General features: G+C 39.8%; 2 protein-coding genes across 4 annotated transcripts in view; both read right to left on the minus strand.

Moving 5' to 3' along the window:
• hic2 (hypermethylated in cancer 2) overlaps positions 1-6074 on the minus strand; it is a 54648-nt gene extending 48574 nt beyond the window's left edge. For all 3 annotated transcript variants that reach the window (XM_062025653.1, XM_062025654.1, XM_062025651.1), the window contains exon 1: positions 5758-6074. The gene's annotated coding sequence lies outside the window, so the exon portion shown is untranslated. The remainder of the gene's footprint in view (positions 1-5757) is intronic.
• Positions 6075-10416: 4342 nt separating this feature from the next.
• LOC133631804 (olfactory receptor 12D3-like) lies at positions 10417-11286 on the minus strand. Its single transcript, XM_062023964.1, has one exon. The coding sequence runs from the start codon at positions 11284-11286 to the stop codon at positions 10417-10419; it is 870 nt and encodes a 289-aa protein (XP_061879948.1).
• Positions 11287-18942: the final 7656 nt, after the last annotated feature.

Below are 18942 nucleotides of genomic sequence, written 5' to 3' on the forward strand. Positions count from 1 at the left end.
AGTGTTAAAAAAAGGTTAACTACCGGAAACGTAAAAACAAACTTAAAAGTGAACTGCATATTTTTTTCAAATTTTGCGTATCGTTCACAATCCGTAGACAAGCACATGTTTTTCTTTTTTTAATGTATTCTAACTAGTAAATAAATGTGTTTAAAAGTCCACTTAAAATGGAGCCTATAAGAGTCGCTCTATTCCGCCTATGAAGCGCTCTACAAAACATCCAAACACCTCCATTAAGGTTTAATATACATGCACTAAGTATATATGTAATGTAATTCATAACACATTCATAACATATCATATTTACAAATTTTGCTTATTTTAAACATACTAAAGCACATTAGTTTAAAAAACGCATCACAATGTTTGCTTTTTCCTTCAACATCACTGATTAATACTCAACGCGGACATCATGAGAGCCAATAAACATGATAAAACATCACTTACTGTACAAAGTATGCTGTCACTAAAATGCAGACTGCTAGGATGCTCATACGGGTGCGGAACCAAGTGCAGACCAAGCGACATTGTGTCTTTCTCGACATTTCCTGGTCTCAATTGGATGCTGAAGTTGACCAACTCGTCGGATCATGTCCTCAACCTTCTATTATCAAGGTGAGAGGCATTATTTATGATCTAAACTTTTATGTCCTCCGAGGCTAGAAAGCAGCTACAGCCGATGAAGTCAATATAGCCACATAAGCTAGTTACCTCTCTGTGATTACGGCGCCGCTATAAATGGTTTGTCAGTGTTAGCGTTTCGAATAGCAATAGCAATAATAATTGGTTAATATTTACAAAATGTAAATGGAGTGTTGTTGGCACTTTTTGGAAAGTTAAGAAGCATTTATGGGCAGAATAAAGGACCTCCCATTGGCTCCATTGTAACAGACTTTGTTTTATGTTTATTCATGAGCTGGAATGCATTGAAAAAATAAATTTGTCGTTTTGTCTCTCATAATGATTGTCAACGGTAGGCTAAAATTCCCCCTCAAAAAGTGCAGTTCCCTTTAACATTGACAAGACCACTTGTATGGTAAGATCTCCTGTGAGTTTTCGCAACATACTGTATGTTGACGCCTTGCTTGACAGTGGTTAAACTCATAAGTCCTGTGAGCCTTTATATAAATGTTTCAACAAAATGTTTTATTTATTTATGTGCAGCAGCAGCAGAGGGTCTTTTGATTAGAGGTTCCAATGTGGTTTTAGTGTTTCGAAAAAAAATTCTTAATAAAACGATTTTGAAAGTGTGCAGATGGCCAAAAAACAGCAGCAGCTTTGGAAAAACATCTACTTTTTTAAAACCTGTTAAGCTAACTTCAGCTATGGTTTTTTTTAGTTCTTATGGTAAGACCGTAAACTCACAGTCACATGTGCTACAAACTTATAACTTGATAAACTTCCAAATAATATTCTGGCATCTGTGTTTAGAACAATAGTGTTAAAAATATCAATTCAGATAATCAAAGTCCTTTATTTTTCCTTCACAAGTCTTTCATGCACCCCGAAGGGAATAAGCGGTAGAAAATGGATGGAAGTCTTTCATGCCAAAAAGCAATTCTTTAAATTTAGTTGTAGCTTATTTGGTTCAGTGGAAAAAATATACATATATCAGCGTTTAGTCAAGCTTGACACCAGCACATAGTTTAGTGCAGTGGTTCTTAACCTGGGTTCGATCGAACCCTAGGGGTTCGGTGAGTCGGCCTCAGGGGTTCGGCGAGTCGGCCTCAGGGGTTCGGCGGAGCCTCCGCCGCGGAGGTCAAGACTCATCGTGGAAATAAAAACTTCTCCCTATCGGCGTATTATGGATACCTCCAAACAATGTTCCCTCTAATTTTCCATCTGATTTGCAGGTGTGTAATTTGTTGTGAGTTCATGCACTGTGTTGGTTTTGTTCTTTGAACAAGATGTTCATGCGCGGTTCATTTTGTGCACCAGTAAAAAAACGTATAACTTTGTCTTGAATTTGGGGGGAAAAAAAAAAAAGTTTTTCACTAAAGAAGGGTTCGGTGATTGCGCATATGAAACTGGTGGGGTTGGTACCTCCAACAAGGTTAAGAACCACTGGTTTAGTGTCTCCTGCCATGTGAGGAAGTAAAGCAATCAGTACAGTCACTAAACATATTATTGGTATGATAGATTATGTTGTTGTAAGATTGAACTCTGTTGACGAGATAAGCACCCGCCCCCCAAACAAGAAAAGCAAAAAAGAACACCCTCATGACCCAAAGTCGACTGTTTTGGCTAAGGAGAGAGAGCATGTTGGGTAGGAAAGATCTTGTTTGCATGTTTCAGAGTTTTACAGCGCGACCACCACCTTTTCCTCTAGTCTTTAAACACTGTATACTCTTCTAATTATTATCAGGACATTCCAAAGACTGATTCTTGTTTAAGTGCAACAACAACCCTGTTCTGGGGTGATTTAGCCGCTGAACAGACCGAACTGTACTCCAACAGGCAATGCAGGACACACGTATGTCCTGTATGGACACAAGGGCCCAGGCTTTAAGTCCTTGACCGCATGTCAGCAGAACATATAGCCTAAGTAACCTTCTTAATGCATTGTGCTGCCTACACACACCACTGTAAGCCATGGTCACAATGTACACAGGGCACTGTGTGTGTTGAGAGGAGGGGGTAGCTGATCATGAGGCATGGACATAGGCCTTAAATTAACCTCCAGGCCCCACTTTGTAGTCCATAGTGATCAGTTAAGCATGTCACACTGATCAGTTTACTTGTCTTGGACCACTGCAGTGGCCTAAATCAACACATAAGTGCAAGTATGTCTGCTGATATATTTGTCGGCTGCACCACACAGATGTTTGGTCATAAAAATGATAGGTTCAAAGCAAAAAAGGGAGCACAGCTGCAAAAGTTTTTATAACAGTTCCCTCCTTGACACATTGAATCAAGCATCTGAAAAGGAGGAGGGGGTCAATTTAAATGCAATATGGCAGCGTCCCTCCCACCAGCACCTGTAGATTTACCAATGTTAGACATCATCTTTGAAAGTATAAAAAGGGATTAAATAAACAAAACGTCTGTCACGGTTACAGCTTCAGCAAATGTTGGAAGCAATGCGAGTGGTATACCCTCTTCCTCCATCACCTTTACAAGTATAAACTAATTAACACTGGTGTATACCAACATGTAAAATGTATTTCACATTTACTCACTGTCACACCTTCCACAGCACAATTAAATTTGCTCTTCCTGTTTGTAGACTGGCTTACAGAGGAAGCCAATTGTGAGTGGGTGGAACCTGACTGGTGTACATTCAAATGATCCATAGGTAAAATGTTTTAGCAACAGACAAGGCTAAATAAACACATTCAGTGATCTATGCTATAAATAGCTATCAAGTGGGCTTAGCAAAAATATGTTACACATGGGTTGCCTTTTTATCTAACTGCTGGAGTAATTTCACACAAAAAAGCAAATTCATGACCTATTTTAGACCCTTTAGAACCTGAGCTTGGCCACCACAGGTATGATTCACCTGGTTGTATGTGTGCAAGACACTGAAACTGAAAAATCTACATAAATATTTGAAAGCAGAAAACAGGTATGTTGGTTACACTAAAGAGGAGCCAGACAGTCACTTAACATAACTAACATTCCTATGCCTTATTATCTCTATGCCCCTTGGTACTTTCAAACAACACTAATCACCTGAGAACACTGTGGACCAACCCAAAATGAGATGGATAGTTTTGGGTTCCAAATGAGATCTAAATCGACAAGAATGGCGAGTTAAAAGCTGTTTGGGTGTAAAACAGAGATGGTCGATGTAAGGCAGCATCCCAAGCCTGCATCAAATGCTCTCAATACAGCAGTGTTTTTCAACCTTTTTTGAGGCAAGGCACATTTTTTTCCATTTAAAAATACGGAGGGACACCACCAGCAGAAAACATTAAAAATTAAACTCCACCAGATCCTTGTGCCTTATTTTGAGTTTGTTGGTGTTTTCCTGTGTGTAGTGCTTTAGTTCTTGTCTTGCGCTGTTATTTTGGTGTTTTCCTGTAGCAGTTTCATGTCTTCCTTTGAGCACTATTCCCCGCACCTGCTTTGTGTTAGCAAGCAAGGCTATTTAAGTTGTTGCTATCCTTCTTTGTGCGGACATTGTTGCTTGCCACCTCATGTACGGATGTACTTTGTGGACGCCGTCTCTGCTACGGACGCTGCAAGTTTTTGCTGTCGTCCAGCATTCCGTTTCTGTTTACTTTGCAGCCAATTCAGTTTTACAGTCGTTTTGCATAGCCATCCCTATGCTTCATTGCCTTTTCCTTTCCCTTTTGTTAATTTTTGGTTCAAGCGTTACACACCTTTTTATCTGCACGCTGTGATCTGCATATTTAACCTGAATCTCGCCAGATCCTTGTAGATCGTTGAGCTCCACACAAGGATCTGGGACTTCTCAATAGGAGAAGTATTTCAGAAGGCGGGGCCTTCCAAAAAAATGATTGTATGTGATTGGATAAACCACTTGTCTGTTATCTTGAATGACATGCTACTTTAACCACTCACATCGAAATCAACCCGTGACGCTGATGAGAGCGACGCTGGGAAATCCAAAACAGAACAGCCGACATATTGCATAACGACAGAGCGAAAAGTTAGAGAACTTTTACTGAAACAACACAGCAATAGTTCGACAAAACAGTTGGAATAGCTGAATCAATGTCAGCACACGACTCCCACCCGGCGATCCTGATTGGTTCATTATTTTTTCCTATCTTGAAGGAGTTTGCATTGCCGCCGAGCCCAGATCCTTCTGCGGAGCTCCGCGTACTACAAGGATCTGGCGAGAGTCAGGTTACTGCATAATGGGATCACAACAAACGATCCTCGTCTCACCCGACAAATTCAGACTTTTACAAAGCACTTAACTACCTGCTGCCACCTACTGACATGGAGTATTACGTGGTTACCCTGCCGAGCTCTACACAGCACAGACACTGAATGTAACGGTACATTATTTGCAGATTAGAATTATTGATTTGCAAAAAATATTTTTTGGACCAATTAGGTGAAGTTGCATCATTTCCCACGGCACACCAGCCAATATCTCACGCCACACTAGTGTGCCGCGGCACACAGTGGTTGAAAAACACTGCAATACAGCGTTGCATTGGTACAATTACAAGTCCGTGCAGTTAAATCGCCACAATTGCCCCTATGCGATACAAATGGTGGATTAGCCTGAATATATACGCACCACAATACAGTATCTGCAGCATCCGTTTGGCGAGTATCGTAATTGCGTACAGTGAGTAAAATCCACATAATTTACCCGATTATGATTTTTTTTTTTTAAACACCTAGAGCCGATGATCAGATTGTTAGTGTGAATGTAAAATGTAGACAATCCTCTATTGGTGACTTGCAATGGAGATAAGGAAAGTCTATTAGATGTTTTTTAGCGTTTGAACTCTGCCAATCTGATGATTTTCTGCTCTAACCTGGCTCGGAGAGGGGACACAGTTGCTAACTAACCACCGCAGTATTTGCAAACAATTACTCTTTATTTAGTACCACGGTCGATAAGGTGTTAATTTTAAAAAACACGCGGCATGAAGACGAAATTAACACCAGGGTAGTCTTTTATTTATTCTGGTGCGCCGTGGTGGGGGCGAAAAAACAACACACTCAACGAAGCAAGCGGAAATGAAATTTAAAAAAAACTCACAAAAGCAGACGTTTACAAGCAAAGCGACACATAAGTGTAAGGATGAATGTATTTTTTTGAAATACCTTGTTACATCGGCAGGGTGGTTCTCAAGCGTTCTTTACCATCCTCTTGCTCATCTCACAGCTTTCGGGACGCCATGTTGAAAGCTTATGACGTTACGCTTCCTCACCCCTGACCCACATTTGAATAGGAACCAGCCCCGGAGTGCAGCAAGAGGGAGAAACAGCCTACTGTGGGAGGGTTTTGGACACTTTCTTAGCCCAGGAACCCCCTTTTCCTCCCTGCTTGCAGCGGTACCTGGAAAAGATTAAACTAAAATCTTGTTTTAAGGTCTTTTTTTTTTTTTACGGAAGAATGCGGGTAGACGTCACAAAGCAGGTTTCAGGGGTAGCGTGGAAATCGACTTCCTTGTTTTCTTCTTCGTGTGTATTTGGTAAACAACGTTTACCAAATAAACACGAAGAAAAAAACAATAATTTAAAGTTGGTATTATACGCGGATGATACAACAGCGTTTTGTTCGGGGGAGAACACACAAATAACAGAATAAAAGAACGAATTAAAAAGATGGTTGGACATTGATTGATTGATTGAAACTTTTATTAGTAGATTGCACAGTACAGTACATATTCCGTACAATTGACCACCAAATGGTAACACCCAAATACGTTTTTCAACCATGTTTAAGTCGGGGTCCACGTAAATCAATTCATGGACAAAAACAGATTATCTTTGAATATCAGAAAAACTAAATTAATGCTATTTGGGAACAGTAGAAGAGAAAGTCAAACACAAATACAAATAGACGGAATAGACATGGAAAGAGTAAATGAAACCAAATTTCTAGGTATAATGATTGATGATAAATTGAACTGGAAATCTCCTGTAAAAAATATACAACATAAAGTAGCAAGAAACACGTCAATAATGAATAAAGCAAAACATGTTGGTGTACCCCGCCTTCCGCCCGAATGCAGCTGAGATAGGCTCCAGCACCCCCCGCGACCCCAAAAGGGACAAGCGGTAGTGAATGGATGGATGTTCTAGACCGAAAATCACTTCATATTCTCTACTGCTCGCTAGTGTTGCCATATTTGAGTTTTAGTGCAGAAATATGGAGAAATAACTACAAAAGTACACTTCATTCATTCACAGGGTTACAAAAAAGATCAGTTAGAATAATACATAATGTTGGATGTAGAGAACATACAAATAATTTATTTATTGAATCAAATATACTGAAATTCCATGACATAGTGAATTTGCAAACAGCTAAAATTATGCACCACAAATTATGCTACCCAAGAATATACAACACTTCTTCTCAACAAAAGAGAATAAATATAATCTTAGAGAAAATTTAAATTTAAAACATTTGTATGCACGTACAACACTTAAGACCTTCAGTATATCTGTATGTGGAATTACATTATGGAATGGATTTAGCAAAGAAATCAAACAAAGTACTAATATGATCCACTTCAAGAAACTCTTCAAACTTACATTGTTGACAAAGTACAAAGAAGAACCATGATAAACATTCTGAATGTATCTCATCCATCCATTCATTTTCAAGATCATCTTACTCATCTCACCATATGAAATAAATTACTTCACCGATTATTATTTATTTATTTTTATTGTTAGTACTTATGGAGTATATTGTAAATAAATTCAGAACAGGAAGTGAACAAAAGTTTTAGCAACTGTTTGTAAAGGGGTAGGATTGAATAAGATTTGCTTCTTCCTACTCCTTTTCGAACATGTTGAATAGAGAAACTGGAAATGGTGATGTATCATGTTCGAAATAAACTCAAACTCAACTCAACTCAACGTTTACACCAGCAAAAAATAAGAACTAAATTGTTGTTTAATTAGGCCAACGCACTAAAAAATGACTCTATATAATTTCCATCACTGTTGTAGTATTTTACTAGAGGAAAAGGTTTTGCCTCTAGGCCAGATATGATGCGGGTAAATAAAAAAAAATGTCGGTCGAGGGTTCAGAAAGTGGGCACCAGATGTGCGGAAGTGGCTCCTCCTCTTAGCAGTGAGCTATGACAGTGAGGGGCCCCAACTCGCCTGCACAAGGCCACTGGTTTCAATCAATCATAAATCTCTGGTGGTAACTCTTTTTGTCAACATTTCGTCGATTACAAGTCGTTAAAATAAGAATCATTGCACATGTTATAAGCTACACTGCTTTCTACTTTGCTTTATAGGATGTATGGCGGTGTGCCAAAGCACTCTGTTGACACCTTATGGTTGTATAAAGAACTGCAGCCTCTGCAGGTAAGCTTGACCCAGACGGAAATAACAGTTCTTGAACATGTTTTTATTTCATGTAATGCAATGTGTTTATTTAACAAAAATATTAGTCCATTATTATAATAAAAAAAAAGCCCAATTCAAAATTCAAAATAATTGAACATCTGACAAAGCATCCATATAAGGCAGGGGTGTCCAAAGTTTTTCTACTGAGGGCCGTAAATTGAAAAATTAAAGCATTCGGGGGGCCATTTTGATATTTTTCATTTTCAAACCATAACAAAAATATATATATATATATATATATATATATATATATATATATATATATATATATATATATATATATATATGTTTTACCTTTAGGGCTCCCGGGGACCGTAAAGAGTCTCAGTCATTAAAATGTTAAAAATAAGTCAAATTATTATTATTGTTTTTAATTATTTAATGCTTACAGTACATCTCTATATCAACTTCAGGTTGATATGAAGTATAAAAAAAAATACAAAAATGGTTTTATGCCTTTTTTGTCAAAGACAACTTTGTTTTTTATAGTAAAACTGAAATATGCAGTATTTAGTCATTAGAACCATAAAAGATCAATAATGCGGGACACCATTGATTTTAATTCACTATTATTTTTTGAGTAATCACAGTGTAAAGATAAATACAATCCCACTAAATATCTTTGGGATCCAAAAGGTGCCCCACTCATAAAGTGATACATTTTTCTTATTTAAAAAAAAAAAAAACTCTCAACACTTAAGTTACGAGATCAACTTCAGATATATCTGTCGATTTTGCGTTTAAACTATTATTTTGTTTGTTTTATGGTCTTTTGTCAAATAAAACTTTGATGTTTTTATATGGCAACCACACAATATATGCAATATTTTTTCCACATAAAACATTTTAAAGTAAAGTTTTTGAAGTAATTGGAGCCTTGAAAATAATTAATTATAACATTGATTTTTTTGTAATTATTATTTTTTTGAGCAATGGCAAAAAAAAAAAAAAAAAACAGCCTGCATGACAGCTTTGTGTCAACATTGCAACTTTTTCTCGTTCGATTTCACCTCATTCCACTTTTTTAAATGTTTTTTTACATTTTTGCAATAGCATTTCCAGAATGTGTGGCGGGTCGGTAAGCAATTAGCTGGACACCCCTGATATAAGGCATACTCATTATGCCAGTTAGTATTTGTATTTAACAGAATACGTGAAGCAGAAATAACGTTATGTTAAGACAGAGTAGGCACAGTGTAATAAATGTTAATGTGTTGCCCTCGCTATCAAGACATTCAGGTGTGGATTTTTGTTGGACCATCTCTGTGTGGAGTTTAGGTTTTCTCCAGGTACTATCTTGCTTCCTCCCATATCTCCAACACATGCATTGCACACTCTAAATGACCCATGTGAATGGTTGTTTGTGTATAGGTGGGATTGACTTGTGACCCGTCAAGGGCGTACGCCCCCTCTCAAACAAAGTCACCTGCGAGACTAACAGGGACACACAGTGTTGAAAATAGAATTGTTAAGACAGAAAAACATGTTATTATACATATGTGTAACCATTCACTGGATAAAACCTAATTCATGGAAATGAGCTCATATATGCTAAAATGCTTGTGAAACTTTAAAAGTCATAATATGGTACAAAGTCTGTACTAAATTACATTGAAATCCAGGAATTATTCTGCATCCGGGAGTTTAGTTGGGGCGAGTTTCCTGTTCAGAAAGAGGAAAAAAGCAATTACTGACATTTTATTATAGTCACTTAAACATAATTAACATAGTATACCTGTGTCCATAGAATTATAACACATTTAGGTACACTAATCCAGCACGACAGCTACATCAACAATCTGGTTGTTGTAATGGTAATCATTTTCACTTTTGCCTAATGCTGTCAGATTGTTATTGATTTAACAACAATGGTGACAATTTGCATCACACTGAGAGCTGTTTTTAATAGTTCCCCCCTATAATGTAATCAGAATGTTTGACAAACCTAAGCAGTGCGTTTTTACACTACTGCAAACTACAACCACAATTCGTATATTGTGTATATTTGTATGTTTACTATGGTACATTATTTATTTATTATTAATCTGTTCACTGTTCTGTTACAGAGAACAAGGAAATTGGATAACATTGTTATGGTATGAAAAGGGGTAGGATTAAACAAGCTTTGCTTCTTCCTACTCCTTTTCGGACGTGCTGTAATAAAACGACTGGAACTGTGTGATGCATAACATTGTATTGTATGCATGTTTAAAATAAACTGAAACTGAACTGAACAATTCTAAACACATTGTTAAATCAATGGCTAGATCAAAATGGAGCATTTTTTTTGCAGAGTTTGTGCAGGTGTATAATGCGAATGCTGTTAAAAAAAAAAAGAAAAAAAGATGCAGACAATCTTTGCTGCACACGGAGCCAGTGTGCCACTTCTTACCTCCTTCTGCTGCAGCAGGGTCTCCACACTCGTGTGAACAGCGTGTCCTTGAGTGGGGTGCACCCCTTAATGTACAGCACCGGGGTCAGGGCCGCGTTGACCCTGGGCAAAATGCGAATTGGGTCGGTGCCTTCATTCCTAAAGGTGAAACACCTGATAGTAGAGAAGCTACATATTAGTACGTGACAGAAAATAGGCATCCAGGTGCCCAGGTAGAAGGCTGCCACCACCAGAATGAGGTTGACGGAGGCTCGCTTTCCGTCCCTCTCTCTGATACCCTGCTCCCTTCTCTGCTGCACCCTGGCAATGATGAACAGGCGGATGTTGAGCCCGATCATGATAACGATGGTGAATATGTTGCCGACAAGGGTGCCTAAACTGGTGACTTGTCTGGCCGTCCCCTTGGTGACTATGTTGTGCACGGCGACGATGAAGAAGGCGTAGAGCCAGTAGGTGCAGATAACCAGCAAGGTTCTGTTCAGGCTCATACGCTGCGAGTACTTAAGGGGCGACACCACGGCATGGTAGCGGTCTGCCTGAGCGGCCAGGATGGCCATGTACGACAAGCCCAGGAAGGTGTGGACGATGTAGTAAGTCCAGGTGGGGGAACCGAGCTTGTCATTAATATCGAACACCCCCACATAATAGTAGGACACGCCGGTGCACACGTCACTCAAGCAGGTGCTCAGCATGTACATGAAACGGTTCTCAGAGCGCAAGCGTCGGTTGAGGAGAATGGCCACCAGCACGGACAAGTTGAGGAAGATAATGGCCGTAGCCAGGAGGATGTTGAAGAGCAGCATCAGGATGTTGCTGGCGTGAGTAGGGGGCAACAAGAGGGCAAGACCCTGGCTGGTGTTAGTCATCAGAGCGGATTAGAGTCTCCCTGGCACGCATTTGGGCTATGACTCTGAACCTGTTCATGTGAAATGTGGGCGCACTATCCTGGTTTATGTAGGAAACCTGTCAGACCTTCATGGGAGGGGGTGGGAGCTTGTTTATTTGTCGGTGTAGTGATAATAGCACACGGACGCATTCCCTAATGGGGATAAGGAGGCACTTGTTTGTTTGCGTCATGTCAAGATCCAGTTTGTTGAACGTGTTATACTGTATGCTCAATGTTTGAGGGGAACTGCACTTTTTGGGGAATTTTTCCTATCATTCACAATCCTTAAGGGGGACGAGAAGATAAAAGGTTTTTGTTTAATTTTCAATTCTAACTTGCAATAATCTGCTCGTTCTCGCTGGCTAGCAATGCAGCTAATGGGAGCAATCAATTATGCCTCTCAATCACTTTAAAAATGCATCTAAAAACCGGCAACAATACTTCACTTATGAATGAAATGAGTTTATTTCGGTCATATAATCAACCATTTTGTGTGATCAATTTAACAGCACAGATTATACATACTAACAATCATACACATTCACACACAAAAATAAAATAAAAATAATGACCGAAAAAGGAATAGGCTGAAGCCAAGGCTTATATTTGCCTATCCTATACATTTACTGAAAATTAGATCAGTAAATGTACAGCATCAACGTTCAAAAAATTAATGGGACGAAAGTAACTGTTGCTATATTTTATAATTTTCCATTATTTTACCTTTCAAGGCATTCTTAAACCTTAACAAAGAACTACATGCCTTCAACTCATCACTGAGCTTGTTCCACACCATTTAACTCCTAAAACTGAAATACATTTGTATTTTATATTCCTTCTCACTTTACCTATTTCAAAAATCAATATCCCCTGTAAATTATAGTTTTCTCCTCTTAATTTAAATAACCTAAGAATACAAGCTGGAAGGCTGTTGTTCTTTACTCAAAACACAATTTCTATTGTTTTTAAAAACACAATATCTGAAAATTGTAACACATTACAACTTATGAATAATGGATTGGTAGGTTCATAGTAGCACGCTTCGTGTATTATTCTAATTACCATTTTTTGAAGTTTAATTACTGGGTCTATGTTTGTTTGTCAGATGAGGTGGTTCGGGCATCTGGTCAGGATGCCACCCGAACGCCTCCCTATGGAGGTGTTTAGGGCACGTCCGACCGGTAGGAGGCCACGGGGAAGATCCAGGACACGTTGGGAAGACTATGTCTCCCGGCTGGCCTGGGAACGCCTCGGGATCCCCCGGGAAGAGCTGGACGAAGTGGCTGGGGAAAGGGAAGTCTGGGCTTCCCTGCTTAGGCTGCTGCCCCCGCGACCCGACCTTGGATAAGCGGAAGAAGATGGATGGATGGATGGATGTTTGTTTTATAAACATTTCCCCAAACTTCAACACAATATGTTAAATATGGAAAAATAAAATAATGATATAACATATGCAGACATTTCTTATTCAACATGTGTCTTACTTTATAAAGAATAGCAATGGATTTGGATATGTTTCCCTTAATATATTCAATATGCGGGTTCCAACATAATTTATGACCAATTATTATTCCCAAGAATTTAGTTTCATATACTCTATCAATTTCCACTTGATTTAATTTAAATTTTGCGTCACAATTGGTCTTTGCACCACTAAACACCATACATTTTGTTTTCTTATCATTTAATGATAACTTATTAATATCAAACCATTTTTTTAGCTGAAGCAACTCAACCTCTATTATCCTCAACACTTCCTTCAAGTCTTCTCCTGAACAATATACTACATTTGTATAACCTGCAAACATAATACATTTCTATTTATTAGATACTGAACAAATATAACTCAAATAAAGTATAAATAACTTAGGTCCCAATACCGAGCCTTGTAGAACCCCCACAAGTTACCCTTCTTGGCTGTGGTTTAGTCTTATTAATTTCCACATATTGAGATCTATTTACTTTCCGTAACTTGTATAAAAACTAAGCTGTAGCAACATTGTTATTGTAAGAGCGAACACTGAGGAACTGTTTTGCTAGCTTGTTAACACATTGCCAAGCTACAGTGGCCTTGTGGTTAGAGTGACAGCTGAATGGCTTTTGAGTTTGTAATGCTCAACACAATGCGACAGGACTACAGTCTGTACAGACAGAAAAACATGAACAATCATATTTCAGTATCTGTAAAGTATTAGCCCACATTTCATGTTTTCTTTGTACACAGCTAGCTCACATCACCGAACAACTGTAGTTGTACGGCGATGTGCTGCATGTATCATGATCCATATTAAAGTGACTTACTCGATGGACAGTTGTCCGTTTGGTGAAGCTGGCCGGGGACGTTTCCAGTTGATTTTGGTAAGCAAGCCCTTTGTTTCGGCATAGCTTGGCTTAAAGTTCCACATTTGCAGTGCGACAAAGTCACGCTGACCTCATTCTCTTGGCTTCCGTCTGCTCCAAAGTTTCGCTCTCTCTTCGTGCTCGCTTCTGTAAGCAGCAGTTCATCCTCTGTATATTCAGCTACAAAAAGATAAGATTGTGAATCCTCATTTGTCCAAAAATATTAATTTGTGTTGTCTATTACCAAGTCTACCATGATAAGAACACACACCCCTTTGTTTCCGGAAATATAAGTCCCATCTTAAAAGTCATTTGTATACTCTAGCCCAGGGGTGGGCAATTAATTTTTGCTGGGGGCCGCATGAGCAACCCGAGCACTGCTGGAGGGCCACATCGACAATATTTCAATTAAATTTTGCTCAATATTATTTTTGATATATACCGTAAGATAAATAATAATAATAATAATAATAATAATTAATAATAATAGTAATACTTCAACATAGTGTGTGTAACAGCATTCCATGACTAATATAAATAAATTAACATTAATAATAAATGACAGTAAAATAAGCACACGTATGACTGAGGAGTCATAGTGTAACTTTGTGTGGTGTTTGAGTTGTCCGACTTTTTGTGTGGCCATAAACGCAGCATTGGTTTAGTGCTATGCGTGTTGGTGACAGATGACAAGTTGGTTTTGGCCTGGTTTGTACGGCAGAAAATGACTAGTTTTTCGAGATAGAATTGTTTTACTCATGTTTTTGGTGTGGTTATGTCCGAATATAAACAGTTTTGCTCAATAAAGTGATCGATATAATTTCTGTCCTCGAAGCATCTCGATAGACGTTACAATAATTGAACGGTGTTCAATTGAACGGTGTTGCCGAACACCGTTAGGGCTGCTTGTTGTCACTGTCACTCAAAGTTGCATTGCAAAATTACATAGAATAAATATGTTTATTTTGTTTAGAATTCAGATGGGATTTGATTTGGTGCGCGGCATATATTTGCTGCGCGCAGCAGACGCTTGAGCAGTGCGCAATTGCGCAGGCACGCACCTTAGAGGGAACGTTGCTTTGCAGTCCATGTCTTGTTGGAAACACGGCATTCTTCATCAACTTTTCTCTTTTTAGCGTCTCGGGTGTAAACCGTGCATCACTTCGCTGCATGTGCACCTTCACTCGCAGGTTACACACGGACACACGGCCATAAATAATACTTTTCAAAATAAAAGCAACACAGTTGTATTGCGCGCACGACATAGATGTTTTTTCAACTTCATTTTGTAATTAATGATTGCAGCTGTTCACATTCACTCACAATCACGCACACGCATACGTCCACACGGAAGTAATACAAATAACGATTTTCAAAACAAAAGCAGCACCGTTGTATTGCACACTCGACATAGATACTTTTTAAAATTTATTTTGTAATTTATAATTGGCCTCACGCGGGCCGGACAGGGACGCACAAAGGGCCGGATGCGGCCCGCGGGCCGCAGAATGCCCAGGTCTGCTCTAGCCTTTAAATAGACCTCCCATTTTAGACCGGTTGATCTGCCGTTTCTTTTCTGCTCTGCCCCCCTCTCCTTCGTGGAGGGGGGGGCACAGGTTCGGTGGCCACGTATGGCGCGCTGGCTGTCCAAAGTCGGGACCCGGGGTGGACCGCTCGCCTGTGCATCGGTTGGGGACATCTCTGCGCTGCTGACCTGTCTCCGCTCGGGATGGTCTCCTATGCTGGCCCCACTATGGACTGGACTCTCACTTTTATGTTAGATCCACCATGGACTGTACTCTCACAATATTATGCTAGATCCACTCGACGTCCATTGCACCGGTCGCTCAGGGGGGGTCCCCACATCTGCAGTCCCCTCCAAGGTTTCTCATTGTCCCATTGGGTTGAGTTTTTCCTTGCCCTGATTTGGGATCTGAGCCGGGGATGTCATTGTGGCTTGTGCAGCCCTTTGAGACACTTGTGATTTAGGGCTCTATAAATAAACATTGATTGATTGAAATAGGAACACACTTTTGTTGCCGATAGGTGGAAGTGCGCTACTTCGAAAAAGGAAATGAATGCGCCGAGGAAAGAAGTTCCGGTATTGCTTAAAATTACCAAAATATGGTAAATATTGTACATTTAACATATTGTTATGAACTTTTCTGTTACTAAAATGTTTGCTGGTCCTCTGCAGGCCTTGGAAGAACAAACTGCTACTACATTGTACATCAACATTTCATCTGGACACAACACTCAAAAGGTCCTGCTGCCATCTTGTGGTTTCTTGCATTGCTAAGCGCTGTGACCTTGTCTCAACATCTTGTGTCCATTTACAGTGTTCACTGTTTAGATCAGGGGACTCAAACTCATGGAGGGCGCAGGAAGTAGAGTTAGGGTGAGACTGGGCTGCACAAAATATTTACTTCAGAATCACGTTTTAACCACATGATTACACTAGTTAAGTACTGCTACCAGCATCTACAAAACCTGAAACCAGTGAAGTTGGCAAATTGTGTAAATCCTAAATAAAAACAGAATACACTGATTTGCAAATCCTTTTCAACCTATATTCAATTGTACACACTGCAAAGACCAGATACATAACGTTCGAACTGGTAAAGTTTGTTATTTTTTGCAAATATTAGCTCATTTGGAATTTGATGCCTGCAACATGTTTCAAAAAAGCTGGCACAAGTGGCAAAAAAGACTGAGAAAGTTGAGGAATGCTCATCAAACACTTATTTGGAACATCCCACAGGTGAACAGGCCAATTGGGAATAGGTGGGTGCCATGATTGGAATGCTCAGTCATTCACAAACAAGGATGGGGCGAGGGTCACCACTTTGTGAACAAATGCGTGAGCAAATTGACGTACAGTTTAAGAACAACTTTTCTCAACGAGCTATTGCAAGGAATTTAGGGATTTCACCATCTACGGTCCATATTATCATCAGAAGGTTCAGAGAATCTGGAGAAATCACTGCACGTAAACGGCAATGCCCGTAACCTTCGATCCCTCAGGCGCATCAAAAAGCGACATCAGTGTGTAAAGACAGATGTAACTACAGTTGGTCGCTACATCTGTAAGTGCAAGTTAAAACTCTACTATGCAAAGCGAAAGCCATTTATCAACAACACCCAGAAACACAGCTGGCTTCGCTGGGCCCGAGCTCATCTATGATGGACTGATGCAAAGTGGAAAAGTGTTCTGTGGTCTGAAGAGTCCACATTTCAAATTGTTTTTGAAAACTGTGGACGTCGTGTTATAGGCGCAAAGTTCAAAAGCCAGCATCTGTGATGGTATGGGGGTGTATTAGTGCCCAAGGCATGGGTAACTTACACATCTGTGAAGGCACCATTAATGCTGAAAGGTACATACAGGTTTTGGAGCAATATATGTTGCCATCCAAGCAACGTCTTTTTCATGGACGCTCCTGCTTATTTTAGCAAGACAATGCCAAGCCACATTCTGCACGTATTACAACAGCGTGGCTTCGTAGTAAAATAGTGCAGGTACTAGACAGGCCTGCCTGTAGTCCAGACCTGTCTCCAATTGAAAATGTGTGGCGCATTAAGAAGCGTAAAATACCACAACTTAGGCTGTACGTCAAGCAATAATGGGAAATAATTCCACCTGAAAAGCTTCAAAAATTGGTCTCCTCAGTTCCCAAACGTTTACTGAGTGTTGTTAAAAGGAAAGGCCATGTAACACAGTGGTAAAAATGCCTCTGTGCCAACTTTTTTGCAATGTGCTGCTGCCATTAAATTCTAGGTTAATGATTATTTGCAAAAATAAATAAAGTTTCTCACTTCCAACATTAAATATTGTCTTTGCAGTCTATTCAATTGAATATAAGTTGAAAAAGGATTTGTAAATAATTGTATTCTGTTTTTATTTACGATTTACACAACGTGCCAACTTCACTGGTTTTGGGTTTTGTATAGCAGGGGAGTCCAAACTATGTCTTGAAACCCATCCATCCATCCATTTCCTACCGCTTATCCCTTTCGGGGTTAGAGGGGGGTACTGGAACCTATCTCAGCTGCATTCGGGCGGTAAGCGGGGTACACCCTGGACAAGTTGCCACCTCATCGCAGGGCCAACACAGATAGACAGACAACATTCACACTCACATTCACACACTAGGGCCAATTTAGTGTCGCCAATCAACCTATCCCCAGGTGCATGTCTTTGGAGGTGGGAGGAAGCCGGAGTACCCGGAGGGAACCCACGCAGTCCATTTAATAATAATCTTAAAGTTAGTCTATGGCTACATTCACACAGCAGAGTCGAATGTCCAATTGATTTTTTATAACCAATTTTGATCTTTCTATGTGGCTGTTCAGATTACAAAAAAAATGGGATTTCTAATGTGAATGCAACCTGACCTATATGCGGTCAGGTTTGCGTCAAAAATGGGACCCATTACATCCCTGCTTGGCACTCAGCATCAAGGGTTGGAATTGGGGGTTAAATCACCAAAAATGATTCCCGGGCGCGGCTACGCTGCTGCCCACTGCTCCCCTCACCTCCCAGGGGGTGATCAAGGGGATGGGTCAAATGCAGAGGACAAATTTCACCACACCTATTGTGTGTGTGACAATCATTGGTACTTTAATTAATGACGTCGCACGCACTGCAGTGTTTACAGAAGTAAACATACCCTCAACTCTCAGTACTGGTGCATTTGTGGCAATTTCAAGGATTTTGTGCAATCAAAGTTGACATTTTCTGAAACCTAATTATTGCGCATTGAAGATTAAAAGGAAGAGGACAACTAAAAATTGGCTCTGGCAGTTATACAGGATATTTTGCTTTGATGTCTGCATGAAGAGCATGTCTGTGGGCGCGCAGCTGGAGACAGGAGTGGTGGAACTCTTTACGTGAGTTCCTGAAACATATTGTTTTCATCTGTTTTCACTGTCTGTGTTGCCGAATAATTAGGACGCTTATCGCTTTTTGATAACGTTCTGGTTGGATGAATGTGACCGGAGCGTGGGAGCGTTCACATTAACGCATCGCATATAAATACAATTTATTTCCACAAATGAAAGAGGCCTGGGTGGGATATGAAAATTTGGAGTCGCACTGTTCACACTGACATGGCTTGTTAATAACAGCCCATAAAAAAGTGTTGTTGTTCAGTCTGTTAGCTATAGCTTGGAGGAATTAACGCTTTAGCCAACTGAAGTGTCTCTGATCATATGCTGATAATATTGTAACACTGGAGACAAACTGGTTGTTCCTATTGGGACGTGGTGACAAGGCCTCAGTTGTCTTTGCCCAAAAACA

Source organism: Entelurus aequoreus, linkage group LG17, assembly GCF_033978785.1.
Source record: "Entelurus aequoreus isolate RoL-2023_Sb linkage group LG17, RoL_Eaeq_v1.1, whole genome shotgun sequence".
Lineage (NCBI taxonomy): Eukaryota > Metazoa > Chordata > Actinopteri > Syngnathiformes > Syngnathidae > Entelurus > Entelurus aequoreus.

Coding starts and splice junctions, on each gene's coding strand:
- LOC133631804 (XM_062023964.1), bottom strand. CDS start 11,286: ATGACTAACACCAGCCAGGGTCTTGCCCTCTTGTTGCCCCCTACTCAC.